We start from the raw sequence: 24,267 nt of genomic DNA, 5'->3' as shown, positions 1-24,267 counted from the left end.
AAGAACAGTTCAAGATTAGGATGACTTTTTAAAATGAAAGGCTCAATAAGTTGAGCCTGTCTTCAAATTCTGAGTTAATTCCCTCAAATTTTGAGTCCAGTTATTTACTTCATATTATAGAACCAGTTTAAGCTGAATATTTTCATTAACTTACCTAATTTTATCAGGTATATGTACTATTTTATGTTATAAAATAGTAATTTTTTTTTGCTTTAAATACTTCAAATTGTCACTGTCCCCTTCCTTGTTATAATTAGGAAGGCATGACTTTTATATGATAGCAGTATTCTTTCAATAATGTTAATATCTTAACAATATTGACTGAATAAACAGGGAGTTAATTTCATATTATTGCTTTGAATAATGTACTGTTATCTTTTTGAGGAGGAAAAGATCTAGAATGTAAATAGGCTTCATTCAGAATAAAGGATTAAAAATTCATAAAGCATTGAGACGATAGATGGCTGGCTTAGGGGATAAGGAAGTAGAGAGAGGACGCATAGGTAAGCATCTTAATATTAATGTTGAGTAAGTTCTCAACATCTATTAATGATTTTCCTTACTATTACTAAGCATAACTTCTCTTAGACTAAACTTACCTGGAATGTTCCCGTGTAAAATACAATCCATGGTATAGCTTAAGTAAGTAGTCAGGCTTCAACTTAGAGTTGTTACTTTATTCCTCTTAATTTTTTGTATGTTTTATTATGTAATATATAAATCTTAATATATATATATTTTAAATAAATACAGTGGGGTTGCAATCTCAAAATTTTTTACTGATGGGTTACATGATTTAAAATGTTTATTTGGAAACCACTGCTTCAGTGAAAACAACAGTATAAAATAACTTTTTTGTGCCAAAGTGGAGTCATTTGCAGGTTAAGGGACTATTCCCCCTGAGGTTGTATGCTGGCATCTGAGATGAGGAGGAAGATTTTTAGGTACAGGGAGAACAAAGTAGAATGCTGGACATAGATGCTGTTTGCCTTGACATCCGTCTCCTGCTTCAGTGAAAGCTGGTGGGAATAGTAGTAAGTGACTCATTGTAAACTGGAAGAGCTCTAGAGAGCTGCTGATGGGTGGGAGGGTAAAGGAAGGGGACCGGTGGGGTCCTGTGAAGGGACCTCTGGGGGTTGTGACTCCCCCAGAGTTTTGTCTCTGAGGTGTGTCCCTTGGAGCCTGGCCTGTGATCATGATGACTCCTCAGTTTCAACTCTAGAGACCTGGCTTCTGATGGCTGATATTGGCTGTGTGTGAGAATTATTCTTCAGCTGTAATGAACAGGATGGGCCATTCAACTTTAATGTCTTTCTCAATTTATAATAGTAATAATAATTTTAAAATTATTCAGGGAAAGACAGACATTCAGAAAGAAAACAGAACAAACAGGTTTGAAAGACCTAAATAGAACAACTGGAAATAAAAATTATAGTTATTAAAATGAAAATCTCTGTGAATGGGATAAAAAGATAAGACTTAGCTGAAGACAAAATTAATGACCTAGAAGATAAATGTGAAGAAATTTCCAAGGAAGTATTACAGAGATGTAAAGAGATGGAAAATAAGAAAGGCTAAGAGACATGGAGGGGCTTCCCTGGTGGCACAGTGGTTAAGAGTCCACCTGCCAATGCAGGGGACACGGGTTTGAGCCCTGGTCCGGGAAGATCCCACATGCCATGGAGCAACTAAGCCCGTGCACCACAACTACTGAGCCTGCGCTCTAGAGCCCGCGAGCCACAACTACTAAGCCCACATGCCACAACTACTGAAGCCCGTGTGCCTAGAGCCTGTGCTCTGCAATGAGAGAAGCCACTGCAATGAGAAGCCCGTGCACCGCAACCAAGAGTAGCCCTTGCTCACTGCAACTAGAGCAGCAATGAACACCTAACACAGCCAAAAATAAATAAATAAATTAAAAAGAGACATGGAGGCTGTAAGGAGAAGGTGTAACATAAAACCAGGAAGGGAAGAGTAGAGAGAAAGTGGGAGGGGCAGTTGAAAAATATGAGAATTTCCAGAATTTATTGAAAACCTGAATACTACAGCAAATATTACGTTGAATCGTGAAAGTTTAGAAGATCCCCATTGAAGTCAGTAGTAAGGTAAGGTTACCCACTAAATAAATGGAGATAGAGACCACGTCCACATTCATATCATCAGGATAGCGGTTCTCCCCGAGTCTAACATGCCAGTGTAACTCTAATCAGAATCCTCTTAGGACACTTTATTCGGTTTACTTTGGCTTGGAGTGAAACTTGACACACAGATCCTCAGACTTGTATCGAAAGGCAAAGGACCGGAATGGCCAAGACACCAGTGAAGAAGATGTGGATTTGCCTTGTCAGAAACCATGACATGGTAATAAAATACATAATTAGGACAAGGTGATATTGGCACAGGGGTTGACAGATAAATCAGTGGCACAAAGCAGAGTCTAGACACAGACACACGCCTGTGCGGAAACTTGCTACGTGATAAAGGTGGCATCTGCAAATGAATGCTGGGATAATTGGTTTTCTGTATGAAACAGAAATACATGTCATCATACCATACGCAAAGTAATTCCAGATAGGTTAATCAACCAAATGTGAATGCAAGCTTTAACACTTCTAACAAAGAGTACAGAAGTATTTTTGTGATCGTAGACAAAGAGAGACGAAAAGTGCAAAATATAGAGGAAAAGATTGATTGGTTTGAGTATATTAAAATTCAAAACTTTGTTCAGCAAACCTCTATGTCCACAGACTGGGACATTTACAATGCTGATAAATGACAAAGAATTAATACTCAGAGAAAGAATTTCCAAATGAGAAAAAAAGACTACTCAATTGATTCATTTAGTTTGTAAAAAAGTAGTTCAATGAAGTAGAAACCTAGATGACTAATAAACATGTGGAAAGATGCTCAACTTCTGTAATAATTAGGGAAGTGTAAGGTAAAACAATGGGGTATAGTTTATACACATCAAATGGGCAGAAATGAAAGTGATAGTAACAGATGTTAGTAAGGAGGTGTTAAAATTGCAGATACTGTACAGAGCTGGTGGGTGTGTACATTGGGATATCTGTTCTGAAGAAAGTTTGATTTTATCAAGTATAATTAAAGGTCATGTTCCCCATGACCTAGCAGGAGAGGAAAGGAAGGAGGGAGGGTGGCACAAGGAATAACTCTATTTGTAAGGTTTTGTTTCTTAAAAAAAAAAAAAAAGGAAGAAAAATATATATGTAATCTGAAACGAATAGGGCAAAGTGTCAATATTTGACACAACTGGTGGGTTTGCTTGTTTGTTACATTCTTCCCCTTTTTTAAGCATAACATTTCATTTCTGTATTTTAAACTAGTAGCATGTGTTTCATACATATATAGTCATATGATTCTTTAAATACATACCGTCTTTAAACAAAGACCCGTGGAATAAAAATGATACTGAAAATAAGGTGTAATATTTTAAATACCCATCCATTGTACATGTACCTCCATAATCCCAGCCCGCTTCTTCCTTCCATAGATAATTGCTATCCTGAGTTCTGTTTTAAAAATCCCCTTCCCCTCCTCCCTTAAAAAAATGCTTTTACCATATGCGTATTCATCTCTAAATGATCGGCATTTTTAAGCTTTATGTAAATGAAATCAAACTATAAGCATTCCTCTGCATTTAGCTTTTAAAAAACTCAGTCTCTGTGAGCTTAGTCAGTGTTGATGCTTGTAACTATAGTTTATTCATGTTCATTGTCCCAAAGTCTCCCCCATACTCTTCTAAAAGTTTTAGGTTTTGCCCTGTTGTATTTAAATCATTAATCCACGTGGAAGTGGTTTTTGTGTGTAATGTGAGATAGGGTCCCAATTTCTTTTTTGTCTCCTAAGCAGTTTTCATCACACACTTAGTTCATCCATACCCAGTGATCTGCAGTGCTGGTCTGTCATTGTTCAAATGTCTGTGTGTACATGGATCTGTTTAAGGATTCTTTTATTCTGGTCTGTTGGTCCAGTTTGTTCATGTGCCAAAATCACATTAATTGTCATATCTTTAGAATTATTTTTTTTTTATCTGCTAAGACAAATCCTCTTTAACTTAACGCTGTATTTCAAGAGTGTCTTGCCTATTGTTGGCCCTTTCTCCTCCCACATAAATTTTGGAATCATTAGCTTGTCAAGACAGACACAGACACACACAGAGTTGGGATTTTGATAGGAATTGAATCTGTAGGTGAAATGGGGAAAATTGATATCTTTTAAAAATTATCAAATATTATATAATCCCCAGGCTATAAAGTTCCACAATAATTTTGCAATAGAGGTCTCTGAACATCTTTTGTTAGACTTATTTCTAGGTATTCTGTATATTTTGTTGATATTTTAAATGGTATTTTCCAAAAGTTACATTTTCTTTCATCGTTATAGAACTATTTGTTTCTTATATCTAGGAAACTTGCTAAAACTCCATTTAAAAATTTTTGTTGATTGATAAGGGTTTTCTGTGTTGACTGTCATATATCCCTCATGCAAAGAACTCTTTTGTTTTTTCCTTTCCAATCCTCATAAGCCATTTTATTTTATTTTTTATAGTAGCCAGGACCTCTAGTACAGTATTGAATAGAAATAGTGATGACAGGCATCTTGGTTTTATTCGTGATTTTAAAGGGATGCTTCAGATAGTGTGCTATTAGGTGTGATGCTTGCTTTACATTTTAGCTTATTGAAGTTTCTTCCTATTCCTTACTAGCTAAGGATCTTTATTATGAATGATTCTTTAATTTTATTGAGTACATTTCCTATTATCCATTGATACAGTCATGTGTTTTATCTTTAATCTCTTGTGTTGACATTCATGCTTTCTTTGGATAAACACATTTGGTCACAATTCTTTTTATAAATTTCTGGATTTGGTTTTCTGGTATTTTGTTTGGATTACTTGAATTCGTGTTCATGAGTAAGTGAGCCTGTGATTTTTCCTTTCTAGTATTACTATTATTTTTAAAATTTTACTTATTTATTTTTGGTTGCATTGGGTCTTCGTTGCTGTGCGTGGGCTTTCCCTAGTTGCGGCGAGTGGGGGCTACTCTTCGTTGCGGTGTGTGGGCTTCTCATTGTGGATGCTTCTCTTGTTGTGGAGCATGGGCTCTAGGTGCACGGGCTTCAGTAGTTGTGGCTCGCGGGCTCTAGAGCGCAGGCTCAGTAGTTGTGGTGCACGGGCTTCGTTGCTCTGAGGCATGTGGGATCTTCCTGGACCAGGGATCAAACCTGTGTCCCCTGCATTGGAAGGCGGATTCTTAACCAGTGCTCCACCAGGGAAGTTCCTTTCTAGTATTATTTATTTCTGGTTTTGGTACGAAAATTGTAATTAGTCTCATTATATGAGTTTGGGGCAAGTTCCCCTTTTTTCTATTTTATGGAAGAGTTTGTGCACAGTTGGCATTGTGTTTTCTAGGAGGTTTGGTAGAACTCAACCTTTGACATCTTTTGGGGCTTTGCATGTCTTTTGTGGGAGGGTACTAAACTATAGATTCAATTTCTTTAATGATTATAGAAATTTTCAGGTTGCTTGTTTCTTCATTTTATTTTTTTCAGACTTCTAAGTTGTAAAATATAATGCTCATATAGAAAAAGGCATAAAATTTAAGTGCACAGCTTAATTATTATAAAACAACCCATTAAACATGGGGTGTCAGGACCCCAGAAGCTCCTGCATGCCCCTTCCCAATCTCAACCTCCTTCCTCAGCCCCAGTTTTAATCACTGTTGTGGGTGAATTGTGTCTCACCCCCCCACAAGAAAAAGGTATGTTTGAGTCCTAATTCCAGTACTTGTGTATGTAATCTTAACTGTAAATAGGGTCTTTGCAAACGTAGTCAGGTTGAAATGAAGTCAGACTGGAGTAGGGTGAGCCCTTAATCGTATGGCTGGTGTCCTGTTATGAGAGGTGAAGAGACCCAGAGGCACACACACAGGGAGAAACCCCATGTAATGTGAGGCAGAGATGCAAGTGATGTGTGAGCCAAGGAACCCCAACGAGAAAGGCGTAGAACCGATTCCTCCTGGGCCCCTCACAGAGCAGCACATGGCCCTGCCAACACCTCGATTTCTGACTTCCAGCTTCCAGAAATCAGGACCACTGCGAGCTTGAGCCAAAGGGGACAGAGACAGGGCGAACTGAAGGAAGGAACTCCTGGGATTCTACCAGCAGGAAGTGGGCCGATAGAGCTAGTTGGCTGAGAATGTGTTACACGCTTCAGGTGATGGGAAGAATGGCTCAGAGGCTGGTGGGGCTGCTGCGGTCACCAGTGGCCCAGAGGCAGGACCACACCCCCTTGGCTCCGGAGGACGGGGCCACCTCCTGAGGGCTGCTGCGCCCCCAGTCCAGGAGGACAGAGAGGGTTGCTCTCGTGCCTTGAAACCTAATGGGACTTGCCCTGCTGGGGTTTGGACGTGTTCAGGATGCATGGCCTCTTTTTCTTCCCTGTTTCTCTCTTTTGAAATAGAATGTCTATCTTATGCCTGTCCCACCGTTGCATTTTTGAGATAGATAATTGTCCTCTAGGTTTCACGTGTCCACAGATAGGGAGGAATTTTATCCCAGGATGGACCATATCCACAGTCTTAACCATATCCAATTTAGACGATTTAAAAGAGATTTGGGACTGAGTTGATTGTATTTGGATGAGATTTTGGACTTAGTGTTGATCCTGGAATGGGTTGAGTTTTAAGAGATGTTGGATGAATGTATTTTGCATAGAGGAAGGACATGAAATTTTTGAGGCCAGAGGGTAGGCTGTTTATTGTGACCCACCAAAAGATATGTTTAAGTCCTAACCCCTGTTATTGTGACCCGCCAAAAGATATGTTTACGTCCTAACCCCTGTTATTGTGACCCGCCAAAAGGTATGTTTACGTCCTAACCCCTGTTAACGTGTGAATGTGACTTTATTTGGCAATAGGGTCTTTGCAGATATAATCAAGTTGAGATGAAGTACATAGTAGAGTACTATGACTGATGTCCTTGTAAGAAGAGACACAGAGGCACAGACACTTGAGGGGAGAGTGCTGTGTGAGGATGGAGCATCATCTACAAGCCAGGGAAGGCCAAGGGCTGCGGCAGTGCAGGCACTAAGAGAAGGGCATGGGGCAGGTTGTTTCCTACAGCCTTCAGAGAGAGGATGCCCAGCTGACACCTTGATTTCAGACTTCCAGCCTCCAGAGCTGTGAGAGAGTAAACTTCTGGTTTCTTAAGTCACTGAATCTGTGGTAGTTTGTGTTACGACAGCCCTAGGAGATGAATACAGTTACTGTCGTGTCTTTAATGGTATCCACTCCATTGTTGTTTTTCTTTACACTTGTATCACCTAAGTATGTATCCCTAAACACTATGGCTTACCTCTAAAATAAACTCTTGATATTAAAACAGAAGTTACGAAGACAGTGCAGAACTCCCATATACCCCCATATAGTTTCCCCATTATTAACATCTTACATTAGTATGGTACATTTGTCCCAATTAATGAATCAATATTGATACATTTTATATGACCAGGGTTTATCCTTTATTCAGATGTCCATAATTTTTGCTGAGTCTTTTTTTTTTTTAAACTAGAATGATCAGGTAGCAAAATAACATAGAATACAACACAGAGCCGCATGAGAGAAAGCTGCGCCCTCAGGCCTGGGGTTGGGAACTCTTAGTCCCCATATTCTCGGAACACGTTCCATGATTCTCTGGGGCAGCAAGGCTGGCTGGAGCCCAAGCATCTCCCTGCTGACAGCGTAACTGGTCCAGGCCCAGGGCACAGGCTACACACGTGGAGTGAGGCCAGACAAGTTACACCTGCTCCCCGATGAGCCCTTAGAAGAGGAGTGCTCTCTACAAAGGCCCTACACCTGGCAGGGATCGCTGGACCAGGGAGAGTCAGAGGTTTAGTTCCTCTGTGGCTGAGACACATAAAAAGCCTAGACCAATCTATGCGCAGATTCTCACTAACTGGAGAGGCAGGGGAGCGAGACTGCCTCCAAGCCAGTGTTTGGTCTTTGGTAAACAAGGATAAATACAAAACATGTTCCTCAAGTGGGCTTGAGCAGAACTGGGCACAACAGGTAAAAGATTCCAAAGCACCGTTTAGTGCCCGGCACAGAAGGAGACGGGAGGGTGTCGGGGTGGGGTGTGCTCTGCCGTGGTCTCTGCTGCCCTGGCCCCGACTCTGCACTTTTCCCTGCTTTCCGCATCTGCCCTCACTTCCCCGGCCTAGCCCTCCCGGCCTGGAGCGCTGGAGTGGAAACCCCGGAGGCGGAGGCTCTCTGCTGGGGCTCAGAACCTGAGGCTGAGCGCCTGCAGCAGGGGGCGGGCAGGGCAGAGCGTGTGCTGGGCCCCGGAGGCTGGGGCGAGGCTCAGAGCAGGAAGGAGTGCTCAGCTGCCAGAATGATGGCTGTCTTCTGCTCCAGGATCCGTTTTGAACTTTATATAAATGGAATCATACAGTATCTCTTTCCATGTCTCTTAATCTTGCTTTCATATTTCTTTAAAGCTTTTTTTCAATATTTTCCATTCTGGGTAATAATTTTAGTATACTTTTCGTCACTGATTTTCTCTTCACCCATCCATTGAGTATCTGAGTTAATTCAGTATACTTATTTCCCCCCAGTTTTATTGAGATGTAATTGACGCACAGCACTTTATAAGTTTAAGGTGTACAACATAACGATTTGTTACAAACCATCATGAGGTGATGACCACAGTAAGTTTAATATACTTTTCAATTCTGTTGTCCTATTTGGTTCTTTCTTTTCTTTTTAATTTTTTTCTTTTAGCAGTGCCGTGTGGCATATGGGATCTTATTTCCCCGACCAGGGATTGAACCCGCGCCTCTTGCATGGGAAGTGCAGAGTCTTAACCACTGGACCGCCAGGGAAGTCCCTATTTGGTTCTTTCTTTTCTTTTTAATTTTTTTCTTTTAGCAGTGCCGTGTGGCATATGGGATCTTATTTCCCCGACCAGGGATTGATCCCGCGCCTCTTGCATGGGAAGTGCAGAGTCTTAACCACTGGACCGCCAGGGAAGTCCCTATTTGGTTCTTTTTCATATCCACAAGGATTTTTTTGATAGTCCCTGTTTCTTCCATCAAACCTTGAGTAATCTTTCAGAATTTTATTGTACATATGATACACATTTATTGTCACCGTCCCTATCTGATATTTCTGCCGTTTTGCAGTGTTTTGGGGTCTGGTTCTATTGTTTCTTTCTGCAGTCTCCTTCATGCGACTCATCCCCTTTTTTGTGACTTTTGATTGTGAGGTCATATTCTTTGGGGTTTTGCTTATAGCACTTCTTTGAGGCCTGAGTCTGAGAGGATTTGTACTTGCTTCTTCCATGTGCCTTGGCTTACTACCTTCTTGAGACCTGTTTAAGCTAAATTAGTATGTTGGGGCTTTTCAGGACACACAGGGGGTTATAATTCTAGCCTCAGCTGTGTGAGGGCCGGCTTCTGGTTGCCAGTTTCTCAGAGGGGATGTTTCCTCCTCCACTTAGAGCTCAGACTGAGAAGGAAATGCTGCTTCACCGTCTGTCTCTGCAGGGCTGCCTCCTGTCCTTGTGGCCTTCCACCGGGTCCCAGGGTTTCAAAAAGTCTCCAATTTGATTTCCTGACTGTGGGCGCTCCAGCCTCATGAAAACCCGAGCTCCTGGCTGTCTTGCTGGATTCAGGCCTTTTCATTACTTTGGCTTCTGAGGACTTGACTTCTTTCATTATAAGCTCAGCCAATATATTTAAAGAGACGGTTTCTGTATTTCATCCTGCCTTTTCAGGGATTCTGTGCTCAGGGGGGTTTATGTTATTTAATCTGCCATGTTGTTGATAGTGAAGCTGTTGTATTATTCTTCATACTTTTCTAATTGCTTGGAATTTCATCATAATGATAACCACTAAACTATAATATGACCACTTTTCCATGTCTTTAAATATAACTTTCTTAAACATCTTTTTTAATGGACATGCAGTATTTTATAATGATTTATCTATCCCCTTTTGATGGGTAGTTTTCCAGTAGTTTGCTATTAAAAACACTGATGAAATGAACAACTTTATACCTACGTCTTGCTGCGCAACCAAGATAAATAGTAGAAGTAGTGTTACTGAGATAGGCACCACTGAACACCTCAAGGCTTTTGATATTGGTTACGTATAGGCCGTTTGGAAGCGTGTCCTTAATACTAATGTAGATCTGTCCGTGGCAGGAAGAGAGCCCTGGGCTCTGGCTCCCAACTTGCTCTGAGTGAGTGTAGCCATCGACTCGGTGTCGTCACCGTGGAAGAGGAGGCGTCGGTCGGTTCAGCTCTGGGGTCTCTGTCTCAGCACCTGTGGTTCTCACTTCGTGCTCTTTCTTCCCCGCTCCCAGGTGACGTCACGGTGGACTTTCCGATGCCCAGGATGCCCTCAGGCTCTGTCACACGACGATTCCCACTTTCACGAGCGGCACAAGTGTATCAACTTCTTTGTCAAGGTGTACGGCTATATGCCCCTGCTGTACACACAGTTCCGCGTGGACTCTGTGCTCTTCAAGACCCGCCTGCCCCACGACAAGACCAAGTGCTTCAAGTTCATCTAGGGGCATTGCGCATATGGGAGAGGATGAGCAGAGTGAGGGAGGCAGCTCCTGAGGTCCCTAGACGTGGAAGGACCTCAGGGATGCCCACTGGGTGGGTGGCCCAGACCCTCTGCTGGGAGAGCTGGCAGGGAGAGTGGGAGGGACAGAGCTGCCTTGCTCTTGAAATCAGCCACACTGGCCGGAGCCCTGGTCCCAGGACACCAGGGCTCCCTACACAGGGCACTGGTGATAGCTTACACTGAGGGCCACAGGGGCTCTGGAGAGTCACTCACACAGTTCATAAGCCCAGGGCAGCTGGTTTGTGGTTTTTAATTCACTAACAACTACTATTATTATTTAAAAAGAGCGTTTCAGATTTGCCATTCGAGGCTTATTTATATACATGTGTATACATATACATATGTGTATATACATGTGCGTGTATATGTATATATGCACACACACTCACATATACATATATATATATATTTGAGGGGGAGTTTGGCATTTCTGCCCATCTCACAAAGTGAGGGACATACCACGGTGGTCTGTATTTTGGTGGAGATGGATCCTGGCCTTCTGGTATCTGGCTCATCTTTACAGATTGTCTCCGTCCTCCCCAGGGGCATCTATCTGTGTGCAGAAACAAGAAAGGGCTGGGCGTGGCCCTGTTACAGGGCCCTGCCCAAGATAAGACCTGTTGCCAACCAGGGCTCTGTAGCTCAAGGTATGGGGATCTGCACCTTTGGGGCCAGTGGAGCCTCCCTGTGCAGGACTTGGTGGGTTTGAGGACTCCCCGCTGGGTCGTGCTGTCTGGGTTCTCAGCCCAGCTCTCTCCCTACCCCCTGTTTGAGAGAGAAGACTGAGGAAGGACCGAGACCTGCAGACAGACCCCCAGATGGCTCTTCTTCTTCGACCCTCCTTTGAAAGACATGTTGTGCTTTGGCTACAGACTTTCCTGCAGGTTCTCTCACGTACGAGAACAGAAGCCTGGTGGGCTGCACTTCAGGTGTGGTCTGAGTGGTTGCAGGTCGGCCTACTCTCTCTGCCGCAGAGCAAACGAGCATCCTTTGATCCCCACCCGGCTGGCCGGGGAGTCACAGCAAGGCACCTGCCTTGGGATAATACCTTGGTGAAATTCACCTTCCCCGACCCCTGTCTGGACCCACATCCTATAGTTATTGGATCCCTCACGCCGGGTTGGTTCCGGGACCCCCTGAGGTTTGGTATGTGTCAGAATGGTGGGAGGATAGGATTTGTTAGGTTAAGCTCAAATCCAGCCTGAAACAGGCATTCACACCCCACATTACCACGTTCTGCTCTGGGTTTAAATTTCTATTTCCTGGGCTGAAATAAAAGTAAGCTAATTTTTTTTTTTTTTTTGGGTGGTGGCAGCAGTAGGGGAACCAAAGAGGGCGCTAGTGGCTGTTGGCAGGGATTTAGCCCGTGGCCTCCACCGTATTTCTGGTCCCCACTTTCCTCCACTGAAGTCGAATCTAGGAGGTTCCCCACAACTGACTGAACAAAGGCTCAGCCTTGTCCTGGGCACGCACATGCCTTAAGCCAGCTCCGTCTTCCCCTGACCTTGACATCCTGTGCTCCTGTGTCCAGGGGGCACATCCTCCTCTGACCTGCCTGCCCCAGATGGGTTCTCTTCAAGTATCATTTTGAAGCCAGGCTCTGTCCTGTGGGTAACACCCACCTGTAGGGCCGCTTGACCTAAGGGACTCTCCCCATTGGTGGACAGGACCAGGGCTCCGTCCTCCGGACAGTCCCACCGGCATCTTCCTGTGGTTCCCCTGCTGGGGCAGCTACCTAGGAAATGGAGCTCAGCTGCTCAGCAGCCCAGAGAAGGGGTCCAGACCCCCTGCTTCCTAACTTTCTAACTCCCCCTTCTTTGACCTCGGACTTTATTCTTTTTAGCAGTAGCCTTCTTCCCTTTGGGAAGCCAAAGAGTGTGGTGTTTTGAGCTATAAATGTGGCTGCTATTTTTATCTTGTCTCTCTTAATGTGAGGAGCTCCCAGACTGCCTCTGAGCGGGCCTGATGAGAGAGGAGCTGTGTCAGGATCCCCTGCACTGGAGCCAGAGCGCGGGGTCCCTGAGCACTGGCGGCAGATCCAGAGCAACTGGTACTCTGCGGCTGTGGATGACGTCACAGGGCACTGTAGGGGGGGCGGTGATGTCAGAGCACAGACGAGGGTGGCACTACTTGGACCTGAACAGGACACTGACTTGAAGGACTCCAGACAGCAGTCTCTGATGGACACTGGCCACGTTCGTGAAGGACACTCCTCATGGTGAGAGGGAGGGTGGTGAGAGCTTTTGGAGGCTTGGTTAGTTCTCCTGGAGAATGGCCGCTGCTTTTTGCAAGGCAGGTTAGGTAGAGGCCCCCGGTCCAGGCTTCGAATGCCTTTGATGCCGATCGGTCACCTTGGGAAGCCCAGGTGTCACCTGCACCACCTGATTGGCTCACCTGGAGCACGGGACAGCCCTGCAGCGCACGTGGGCTTCCTAGGCTGTCCCGTGAACCCCCGTTGCTGTCTTTGCTCCCAGGGCCTGGCGCGTCTTTGCTCTCCAGCTGGCCAGTTTGCTCTTCACTGAGAGGCACCCAAATGAGGGGGAGCCCCCAAGGTGCTCATCAGGCCTTTCTGGGCTTTTGCACCTGTGCCGTGTCCTCCGCCTGTGTGGCCTGCACCTCAAGCCAGGGCCTGTGCGCTGGGCGTGCAGGAGCGGCCTGCCTGTGTGTGTGCTCGGGGGGCTCCTGTTTGCGGTGCTGGCGTTTGAAGGGGGAAGCGCTCTGATACTCATGCCATGTCCATCCGCCCCACCCCTTTCCAGTCATGAGCACAATGGTCTGACGTTGGATTTTTTGTAAAAAAAATAAAATGGAGACTTTAACTCATGAAGCTTGGAAGTCTTTTGTGGTTTTCCTCTGCAGGACGCTAGAGTGGCCTGAGGGAAGGTGTCTGCCCGGTTCCAGGAGCCACCCGTGCACGGCCAGCGGGCCCCTCCCAGCACGACTGTACGCTGTGATTTGGTCCTGGAGCAGCCTGCGTGCCTGAGCCCAGCTGATGCTGTCAGTGTGCGTGGACGCGGGCAGCCTTGTCTGTGTCCGTCTCTGGGATTAGTCATTTGATTACATAGAGAGGAACGTAGGTGTCACCGAACTGGTTTGAGCGGGATGTGGGGTGGCATGTGGCACGTGTTGGCCACCTTTACTTTTTCACGGTAACTTTTCAGTGTGTGTGGTGTGGTGACGGGGAGCTCAAGTGTACGTGTTCCCAGACCAGAGGAGAGGGCTGGCTTAGAATGGCCCCGTCGGTCTGGGGGTTGTTTGCTGACTTCCAAGGAGCCACAGAAAGCTCCCGCATCTAGTTGGTGCTTAACTGTCCTTTTGATGTCTGGCTTCTGCTCAGCTGTGGGATCAGAGCCATCCTTAGGGAGCGAGCACCGAGTCACGAGCTTGGAGAAGACGGATGGAGACAGGAAGGAGGATGGAAGGCAGAGAAAAGCTGAGTTGGGGGTGCTCCTCTCCTGGGTTCTGCAGTTGGGAGTTTGGTTTGTACTAACAAGCCTAAGAATGCCTGGGACCCACGGTTCAGTGTTACTCCGAGACTAGGGTTGACAACTGATGTGGTAGGTTTGCGGCAGGTGAAGGGGGAAGATGATGTCCTATCGGGTGGGGATGCCTACTTGGTCTGGAGCTGGAGCTGCCAGGCTCCTATTCTTGCAGCCATCCATCTCCTTGTTACCACCTGTGCTGGGGCCAGAGAGACGAAGTGACATGAGGCTGTCGAGATGGGCGTGGTACTAGACACAGAGATAACATGTCTAACTTAGGTTCTGTTCCTGCTAGTTCTGGCTTGGACTTAGCAAGGTAAGCCAAAGTGGTCAATGTTAGCGGTTGATGTTACTGTCACTGAAATCGAAGATTCCACCATATTTTCAAAAATGTGGTTAAGAAGGATAATGCTGTGGTTAAGGATATGGACCCTGGAGTAGACTGTGGGTTTAGATCCTGGGTCACCCATTAAACTGGCGGGGAGCACGTTATATTCTAAACTTCTTACCCATAAAATGGCGAAGAGTGTGCCCACGTCTTGAAGATGTGTTGAAAGTAAACATAATAAACGTGAAGAGTCCACTGTTCGGCACACAACAGAAATGCACTGTCATTGGGGTAACATACTGGAAACTTCTTAGTGGCACTTTCTGCATTCCAGCTCATTCCAGGCTCAGCTGAAGCATTGCCTTCAAGAAACCCTCCCTTCTCAGAAGTTGCTTGTCCCCCTCTAACAGCCGCCACCGTCCCTGGCCCATCTCCTGTTACAGCAGCTGACCTGTCTTACTTCACCGCACACTGTAATGGTTATGGGTCTGCTTCCCACACCAGCTTGTAAGCCTCTTGAGAATAGAGCACTTAAGTGCTAAACAGTTTTTTCCCTCCCTCTCTTCCTCCTTGCGAAATAGTTTTTTGATGAATGAAATGATTTGATGACAAAATTAAGCGGGGGCGGGGTCACATAGAAATCATAGCTGGCAACAAGCTGAATAGTAATCAGTACCATGGTGCTTTTGGAATATAGCTAACGTGGTATTACCAGAGTGTTGCAGGAAGTTGGCACGCAACAGCTACGAAGTATTATATTCACTATTTTTATTATTTAAATCTTCATTGACAAAGGGGGTTAAGGGCAAGAAGAATTAAACACCCAGAATGGATTCCAGAAGAGGTCATGAAATACGGTGGGAAGCCTTGCACTAGGACCAGCCTTGGGTTGCTGTTTAATTTCACCTGTTTCTTGACCTGTTTTAATTGGGCAAATTGTTTTATCCTTCTTCATTTGTCTTCATATTGCGAAAGAGTACGAATCTTGGTCATATTGTAGGGTTGTTATGTGAGAATTTAATCTATTTAGATTTTATTTAACCTATTGGTCCTAATATTTAATTATGAAAAATTTCAAATGTACAGGGAAGTTTAAATAATTTTTATACTGTAAACCTGTATACCTAACAGTCATTTTACTACACTTGCTTTATAAAGCTATTATAGATTCATTCCTCTATCCACTTTTTTTATTCCTCTATTCATTTTTTTTCATCCCTTTTATCCATCCTATTTTTGGTGCATTTCTAAGTATATAATTACTGGCATTAATACACTTCCCTCTAGATACATAAGCACACACATCATTAACTGGAGGTCAATATTAGTTTCTATGTGTTTAATGTAAAATTTCCATATTAAATTTATACATTGAAATGCACAATCTTAAGTGTACTTTCTCTTGACTTTTGACAAATGCATACACTTGTGTAACCAACCCCATCGAGATATAGAACATTTCTGTCAAACCCAGGACGTTTCCTCATGTTCATTCCTAGTCAATCTCCACCTCCACCCCACAGTAATCACCTTGGATTAGTTTTCCTGTTCCTAGAATTTCATATAAATAGTGTCATACAATTTTTACTCTTCTGTGCAAGGCTTCTAGAAACTCAAGTGTGTTTCTGAGATTCATCCAGTGCTGCACGTATTAGTAATTTGTTCCTTTTATTGAGAGAGGTATTCCCTTGATTAACAACATTTGTCCACTCTCTTGATAGGCACTGGAGATGTTTCCAGTTTTTGGCTGTTGGGAATAAAACTGCTAAGAACATTCATCTGCAAGTCTTCTTGTGGATTTATGTTTTTCTCTCGGGTAAATACCTAGGCGTATAATTGTTGTGTGATAAGGTAGGGATACACATGTTTAGTTTTATAAGAAACTGCCAGACCTTTTTCCATAGTGATCGTACTCATTCGTATTCCCACCAATAATTTTGTGTTTCAGTTGCTCTACATCCTCGCCAGCCTCGCCAATGGTGGTGTCAGGCCTTGTCGTTTTAGCCACTCTGGTTGGTGAGTAATGGTATCTCGTAGTTTGAATTCGCATTTTCCTGATGACTAATGATAAGTACCTTTTCATGTGCTTACTCCACTTATATGTATTTCCTTTGTGAAATTTTTGCCCATTAAACTTTGTTTTGGTTTGTCTTTTTTTTAATCATTGCTTTATTTAAAAAATACATTTTTGGAAATTCCCTGGTGGTCTAGTGGTTAGGACGGAGTGCTTTCACTGCCATGTCCCGGGTTCAACCCCTGGTCGGGGAACTACCATCCCACACACCGTGTGACAAACATTTTTAATTTTTTTGAGCAGTTTTAGGTTTAGAGGAAAATTGAGTGAAAAGTACAGTTTGTCCCCTTGCATTAGCGTGGTACATTTATTACAATTGATAAGCCAGTATTGACATATTAATTAAAGTCATAGCTTATGTCAGGCTTCATTATTTGTGCAGAATATTCCTATGGGAGTTGACAAAAGTATAATGACCTGTATCCACTTACAGTATCTGTAGAACAGTTTCACTTTCCTAAAAGTCCTTTGTGTCCCACCCATTCCTCTCTCCAACCGCTGGCAACCACTGTTCTTTTTTACTGTCTTTTTTAGTTTTGCCTTTTCCAGAATGTCATGTCATACGCCAGTTAAAATCATACAATATATAGCCTTTTCAGGTTGGCTTCCTTCATTTAGCAATATGCATTTAAGGTTCCTCCATCTTTTTGTGGTTTGACAGTTCATTTCTTTTTATTGCTGAATAATATTCCACTGTATGGATGTATTGTTTGTCTTTTTATTGTTGAGTTGTGGGAATTGTTTACCCTGGATACTAGTCCATTGTCAGATGTATGTGCTGTAAATATTTTCCCCAATTTGGGGGTTGCCTATCCATTTTCTTTATGGTATCGTGTGCTGAGCAGAAGCTTTTCATTTTGATGAGATCTGATTTAGAATTTTCTTTTTTGTCATTGCTTTCTGTGACTCAAGAACCCTGTGCTTACCCAAAGTCATGAAGATATTCTTTTAATTTTTCCACTAAAAGCTGTATGGTCTAGGCTGCATCTCAAGTTAATATTTGTGTGTGGTGTGTGGTAGTGGTCAGAGTTCTATCCTTTTTTTAAAAATTATTTATTTTTGGCTGCGTTGGGTCTTCATTGTTGTGTGCAGGCTTTCTCTAATTGTGGCGAGGGGGGCTACTCTTCGTTTGCAGTGCACGGGCTTCTCATTGCGGTGGCTTCTCTTGTTGTGGAGCACGGGCTCTAGGTGCATGGGCTTCAGTAGTTGTGGCACGTGGGCTCAGTAGTTGCGGCTCGAGGGTTCTAGAGCGCAGGCTCAGTAGTTGCGGTGCACGGGCTTAGTTGCTCTGCTGCATGTGGGATCTCCCCAGACCAGGGCTCGAACCCGTGTCCCCTGCATTGGCAGGTGGATTCTTAACCACTGCACCACCAAGGAAGTCCTCTTTCTTTCTTTTCTTTCTTTTTTTTTTTTGCACATGAATATCTAGTTGTTTCAGCACCATTTGTTAAAAAGAATTTCCTTTCTCCACTGAATTGGTTGGGCCTTTGTTGACAACGTAATGACTGTGTAAGTGTGGGTATTTCTGAGCTCTCTTTCCTGTCATGCTGATTTGTTACTAGTACCAGATTGTCTGAATTAATGTAGCTTTCTTGTTCGTCTTGAAATAAAATAGTATAAGTTCTACAACTTGATCATCTTTCTCAAAATTGCTTTGGATATTATAGTTACTTTGTATTTCTCTATATAAATTTTAGAATTAGTTTGTCAATTTTTTTTCTAAAAAAAAAGATTTTCTATCCTGCTGGAATTGAAAATTAAAAAAAAAAATTCTTGTAAATTACACAGAACTTAAAATGACCATTTTAGCCACTTTTTAAAAATTAAAAAAAATTGAAGTGTGGCTGATTTACAATGTTGTGTTAATTTCTGCTATACAGCAAAGTGATTCATACATACATATGTATATGTACATACATATACATTCTTTTAAAAAATATTTTCCATTATGGTTTATCATAGGATACTGAATATAGTTCTCTGTGCTATACAGTAGGACATTATCCATTCTCTATATAAAAGCTTACATCTGCTAACCCCACCTCCCACTCCATCCCTCCCCCAAGTCCCTCCCCCTTGGCAACCACCAGTCTGTTCTGAGTTTGCTTCTGTTTCGCAGATCGGTTCATTTGTGTCATATTTTAGATTCCATGTATGTGGTATCATGTGGTATTTGTGTTTCTGACTTACTTCACTTAGTATGGTAATCTCTAATTGCATCCATGTTGCTGCAAATGGCATTATTTCGTTCTTTTTTATGGCTGAGTAATATTCCATTGTACACATGTACCACGTCTTCTTTATCCACTCATCTGCTGATGGACATTTAGGTTGTTTCCATGTCTTGCCTATTGTGAATAGTGCTGCTGTGAACATAGGGGTGCATGCATCTTTTTGGATTAGAGTTTTGTCTTGATATATGGCTAGGAGTGGGATTGATGGGTCATATGGTAACTCTATTTTTAGCTTTCTGAGGAACTGCCATACTTTTGTCCACAGTGGCTGCACCAACTTACATTCCCACCAACAGTGTAGGAGGGTTCCCTTTTCTCCACACCTTCTCCAGCATTTGTTATTTGTAGACTTTTTAATGATGGCCATTCTGACTGGTGTGAGGTGATACCTCACTGTAGTTTTGATTTGCGTTTCTCTAGTGATGTTGAGCATCTTGTGCCTATTGGCCATTTGTATTTCTTCTTTGGAGAAATGTCTATTTAGGTCTTCTGCTCATTTTTCAATTGGGTTGTTTGTTTTTTTGTTATTGAGTTTTATGAGCTGTTTGTATATTTTGGAAATTAAGCCCTTGTTGGTTGCATCATTTGCAAATATTTTCTCCCATTCTGTAGGTTGTCTTTTTGGTTTTTTAATGGTTTCTTTTGCTGTGCAAAAAGCTTGTAAGTTTGATTAGGTCCCATTTGTTTATTTTTGCTTTTATTTGTATTGCTTTGGTAGAGTGACCCAGGAAAACACTGGTACAATTTATGTCAGAAAATGTTTTGCCTGTGTTCTCTTCTAGAGCTTTACAGTGTCATGTCTTATGTTTAAGTCTTTAAGCCATTTTGAGTTTATTTTTGTGTATGGTGAGAGGATGTGTTCTAACTTCAATTTAAATGTGGCATTTTATCCACTGTTTAGTGTACAATTCAGTGGCATTATTAAGTATATTCACAATGTGTAACCACCACCACTAGCTATTTCCAGAACTTTTTCTGTCTTCCCAAACAGAAAGTCTGTGCCCATTAAACAGTAACTCTCCATTCCCCCTTCCTTTCAGCCCCTGATAACCTCTATTTTGTTTCTATGGATTTGCCTATTTCTGGATATTCATTGAAACGGAATCATAGAGTATTAAGTCTTTTTTGTCTGGCTTATTTTATATAGCATGTTGGTTCATCCATGTTGTAGCATGTATCAGAATTTCATTCTTTTTTATGGCTGGACAATATTTCATTGTGTGTTATGGCATAAAATATTTTGTCCATTCACCTGTTGAAGGATACTTGGGTTACTTCCACATTTTGGCCATCATAAATACTGTTATGAACATGGATGTACAAACATGTTTGAGTCCCTGCTTTCAATTCTTTTGTGTATATACTGATCAGTGGAATTGTTGGATATGGTAACTCAACGTTTAATTTTTTGGGGAACTGCCAACAGTTTCCACAGCAGCTGTACCATTTAACATTTCCACCAGCAGTGCACAAGGGTTCAGTGTCTCCACATCCTTTCCATTACTTGTTTTGTAATTAATAATTTAAAAATTATTGCCATCCTAGTAGGTGTGCAGTGATACCTCATTGACAGTTTGATTTACGTTTCCCTAATGACGAATCATGTTCAATACCTTCTCGTGTGCTTATTGGCCATTTGTATATTTTATTCAGAGAAATGTCTATTCAAGTCCTTTGCCCATTTAAAAAAACCATTTTTTTTTGTTATCCACTGGGATTTTGATGAGATTGTATTGAATCTGTATATCAATGTGTAGAATTGAAATACTAATAATACTGAGTCTCTAATCCATGAACATGATGTATTCTCTTCATGTATTCTGATCTTATTTAATTTCTGTCACCACAATTTTGAGACTTTTAGTGTAGAGATCTTACACATCTTTTTCAAAAGTTTATTCCTGTGTCTTTTCACACTATTAAGAGTAGAATTGCTGTTTAACAAGTTCTTTTTCTAATTATTTATTACTAATATATAAAATACAGTTGATTTTGTATATTAACCTTGTATTCTGCAATCTTGCTAACATTAATTCTATGTATGATTTTCTATTTAAACAATATTTTGCTCATGTTCCTGGAAATCTGCTTCTCTATACTTGTGAGAAGTTTGGGAGAAACTCGTATTTTGTCTGTTATTCTGGTGAGTTAAAAGTCATCGGAGACAACACAATGCACAGGATGTAATAGGTGCTTAATAAATACTGATGGCTGGAAGGGCCTATAGATGATTGGAAAAGACTTTGTAACAAAAATAAAGAACAAAGTTCTTTATTTTCAAAATATTGTGAGCAGTGTAATTAGTTACTAGATTAAAAATTTATATTAGATATTCTAAAAAATGTTATCAAACTTTTAGTTGGTGTTTAGTAACCCCAAATTACTGTAATGATGTGCATTAAAGTGAGTTTTCATTTGTGACTGATTTCATAGTTGTATGTCATGAAGACTTATAAATGCCTTAGAAATTACTACTGTGGTTTACCGTAGGGAAGGGTAAAGGATAAATTCTGCTAACATAAGCATTATCACGCAGAGGATACACTCCTATTGTTTTCAGTGGCCTCAGATAACAATATAAGGGAGAGAAGAAATACTCCACATGTTTAATGACAAGATGTGGGCAAAACACCTTTCAAAGATCTGTGGTCCTATGACTCAAAAAATGCTTACGTTTAATACATGTAATTTTTCCCCCGTTTTACTGAGATATTATTGACGTACAGCATATGTAAGTTTAAGGTGTACACATGATTTGATACACATATACACTGAGAAATGATTACTACAATAAGGTTAACTCTATCCTGTCACATAATTACCTTTTTGTGTGGTAATAACTTTTAAGATCTACTCTCTTAACAGCTTTCAAGTATATAATACAGCATTGTTAATTACAGTCACAATGCTGTACATAGATCCCTAGAACTTATTCATTTTATAGCTGGACATCTGTATCTCCCCATTTCCCCACCTCCTATCCTAGCCCCTGGCAACCACCATTCTACTCTATCTTTGAGTTCAGCTCTTTTAGATTCTACATGAGTGAGAACATATAGTGCTTGTCTGACTTATTTCATTTAGCGTAATGCCCTTAAGGTCCATCCATGTTGTTGTAAAAGATGGGAATTCCTTCTCTTTTATGGCTGAATAATATTCCATTGTGTATGTGTACGGTAATGATTTGTGATGTTGAACACCTTATCACGTACCTTTTGGCCCATTTGTATGTCTTTGGAAAAATGTATATTCAAGTCCTGTGCCCACTTTTTTTGCTATTGATTTGTATGCATTCCTGATATATTTTGGCTCTTAACCCCTTATCAGATAGTTTGCAAACATTTTCTCCCATTGGGTCGCCTCTTCATTTTGCTGGTTTCCTTTGCTATGCAGAAGCTTTTTAGTTGGATGTAGTCCCAGTTGTTTATTTTCCTCTTGTTGCTTGTGCTTTTGGTGTCATAGCCAAAAAATTGTTGCCAAGACCAATGTCAAGGAGCTTTCACCCTACGTTTTCTTCCAGTAGTTCTAGTTTTGGGTCTTGAACATTTAAGTCTTTATTCCTTTTCAAGTTAATTTTTATGAGTGGTGTAAGATATTTTATTCTTCTGTGCGTGGTTATCCAGTTTTCCCAACACCACTTACTGACAAGACTGTCCTTCCCTCATTGAGTCTTCTTGGCTCCCTTGTCGATATTAGTTGACTGTATATGTGTGGGTTTATTTCTGGGCCTCGATTTTGTTCCATTGGCCTGTGTGTCTATTTTTGTCAGTACCATACTGTTTTGGTTACTATAGCTTTGTAATAAAGCTTAAAATCAGGAATTGTGCCTCCAGCTTTTGTTCTTCTTTCTCATGATTTTTTTTTGGGGGGGGCGCTATTCAGGGTCTTCTCTGGTTCCATACAAATTTGAGTTTTTTCTTCTGTGAAAAATGCAATTGGAATTTTGATAGGGATGGCATTGAATCTATAGATGGTAAAATGCTTCTATGATGTGATTAAACCTGAAATGGGATCCAAGATCAGTGTTGGCTGCAGCCGTTTTGATAGGGATGGCATTGAATCTATAGATGGTAAAATGCTTCTATGATGTGATTAAACCTAAAATGGATCCAAGAACAGTGCTGGCTGCAGCCTCCTGCAAGATTAGACATGTTTGGCTCAGTTCTACATTGCCTATCTCCATAATTTAGTTGCGACTTCTGTCAGAACTGTAGTTGGTTATTTTTACCTCATTCTAGGTTTGAAAAAGAGTAAAGTTATTTACCCATAGTTCCACTGCAGTGAATTTGGGGACATCAGAGGTTTTCTACCTTCCCATAGTATGGCATGAAAACAATGAGACAGCATTCAACTTTCCTCATGGCTGTAGGGGAAAAACTGGACTTGGGCCAAAGGAAAGTAGCTCCCTTTCCTCTCCAGTTTGCTTGGCTCACATGACTATATGATCATACAGCTTTGGAGGTTTCTTTACTCTCATTTCTGTTGATACTTCATTGTACAGGCAAACCTCATTTTATTGTGCTTTGCAGATACTGCTTTTTTTTTTTTTTTTATAGATTGAAGGTTTGTGGCAACCCTGCGTCAAGTAAGTCTATCAGTGCCATTTCCCCAACAGCATTATTTTAAAATTAAGGTCTGTACACTTTTTTTAAAAAAAATAATGCTATTGCACATTTAATAGACTAGACTACAGTATAAACATAATTTTTAAATGCACTGGGAAATGAAAAAATTCATGTGACTTGCTTTATCGTGATAATGTGCTTTATTGTTGTGGTCTGGAACCAAACCAGCAATATCCCCAAGGTATGTCTATAGTTTGGAAAAGCCAACTTCTGCCTTTATAGGACAACGGTGAGGCCCAAAGGCTTCAAGCTCTCCAGGGGTCAAGACGACAAATAGTTGTTACCATTACTTAAAAAGAAATGGACGATACGCCTCAAGTCCCTTCCCCAACTCCTGACCCCTGGTGCTCACACATGATGTTAAGGTAAGGCAGAAGCCACTTACTGGCGATGGGTTTTGGGGAAAGTTAATTGCTGTACCTCAGTTTCCTCATCCAGCGCCTTGACTGTGGCCCTGTGGAGAGATGCCCCTGAACCAGGAGCGCCCAGCTAAGCCACACCAGATTCCTGACCCACAGAAGCAGTGAGATAATAAGTGTTTGCTATTTTAAGCCACTAAATTTTGGGCTGATTTGCTACACAGCAATAGATATACTACTTTGCAGAAAGATCAAAAGAAATAAGAAAATCAGGTCCCTCCTCACTATTTTTAATGGTTTTTCAATTACTATTTAATCATTAGGCATTTGTTGGGCTTATGAGTAGAAATTTTTCTAAATGTCAGTCTCTTCCCCAGATCGGTGTGACTAGTCAGCGGGCTGCATTTCGAAATAACAAAGCCACTATGGGTGGTATAATTCTAGCGCTAACAGCAGGTTCCACCATTTCTTCTGGGTCTTCTATTCACCAACCTGGTTTGGTATCCAAATACCT

The 24,267-nt window shown here is 41.8% G+C and overlaps 1 protein-coding gene across 2 annotated transcripts in view; it reads left to right on the top strand.

The window, feature by feature from the left end:
- EXTL3 (exostosin like glycosyltransferase 3) overlaps nucleotides 1-24,267 on the top strand; it is a 62,530-nt gene that overhangs the window by 36,697 nt on the left and 1,566 nt on the right. Inside the window, exons 7-9 of one of the 2 annotated variants that reach the window (XR_003003486.1) lie at nucleotides 10,383-10,683; nucleotides 16,183-16,277; nucleotides 16,410-16,477. Coding sequence is in view for 1 of the 2 variants with exons in the window: in XM_024746933.1 (XP_024602701.1) it covers nucleotides 10,383-10,592 (210 nt within the window). In the remaining variant the exon portion in view is untranslated. Of the gene's footprint in view, nucleotides 1-10,382; nucleotides 13,475-16,182; nucleotides 16,278-16,409; nucleotides 16,478-24,267 lie in introns of those variants that run through there. The other variant, XM_024746933.1, reaches the window with a different exon arrangement.

This window comes from Neophocaena asiaeorientalis, unplaced genomic scaffold (assembly GCF_003031525.2).
Source record: "Neophocaena asiaeorientalis asiaeorientalis breed wild unplaced genomic scaffold, Neophocaena_asiaeorientalis_V1.1 scaffold633, whole genome shotgun sequence".
NCBI lineage: Eukaryota > Metazoa > Chordata > Mammalia > Artiodactyla > Phocoenidae > Neophocaena > Neophocaena asiaeorientalis.
Note: the sequence above shows the minus strand (reverse complement) of the source record. Positions and strands in the feature narration are given on the sequence as shown.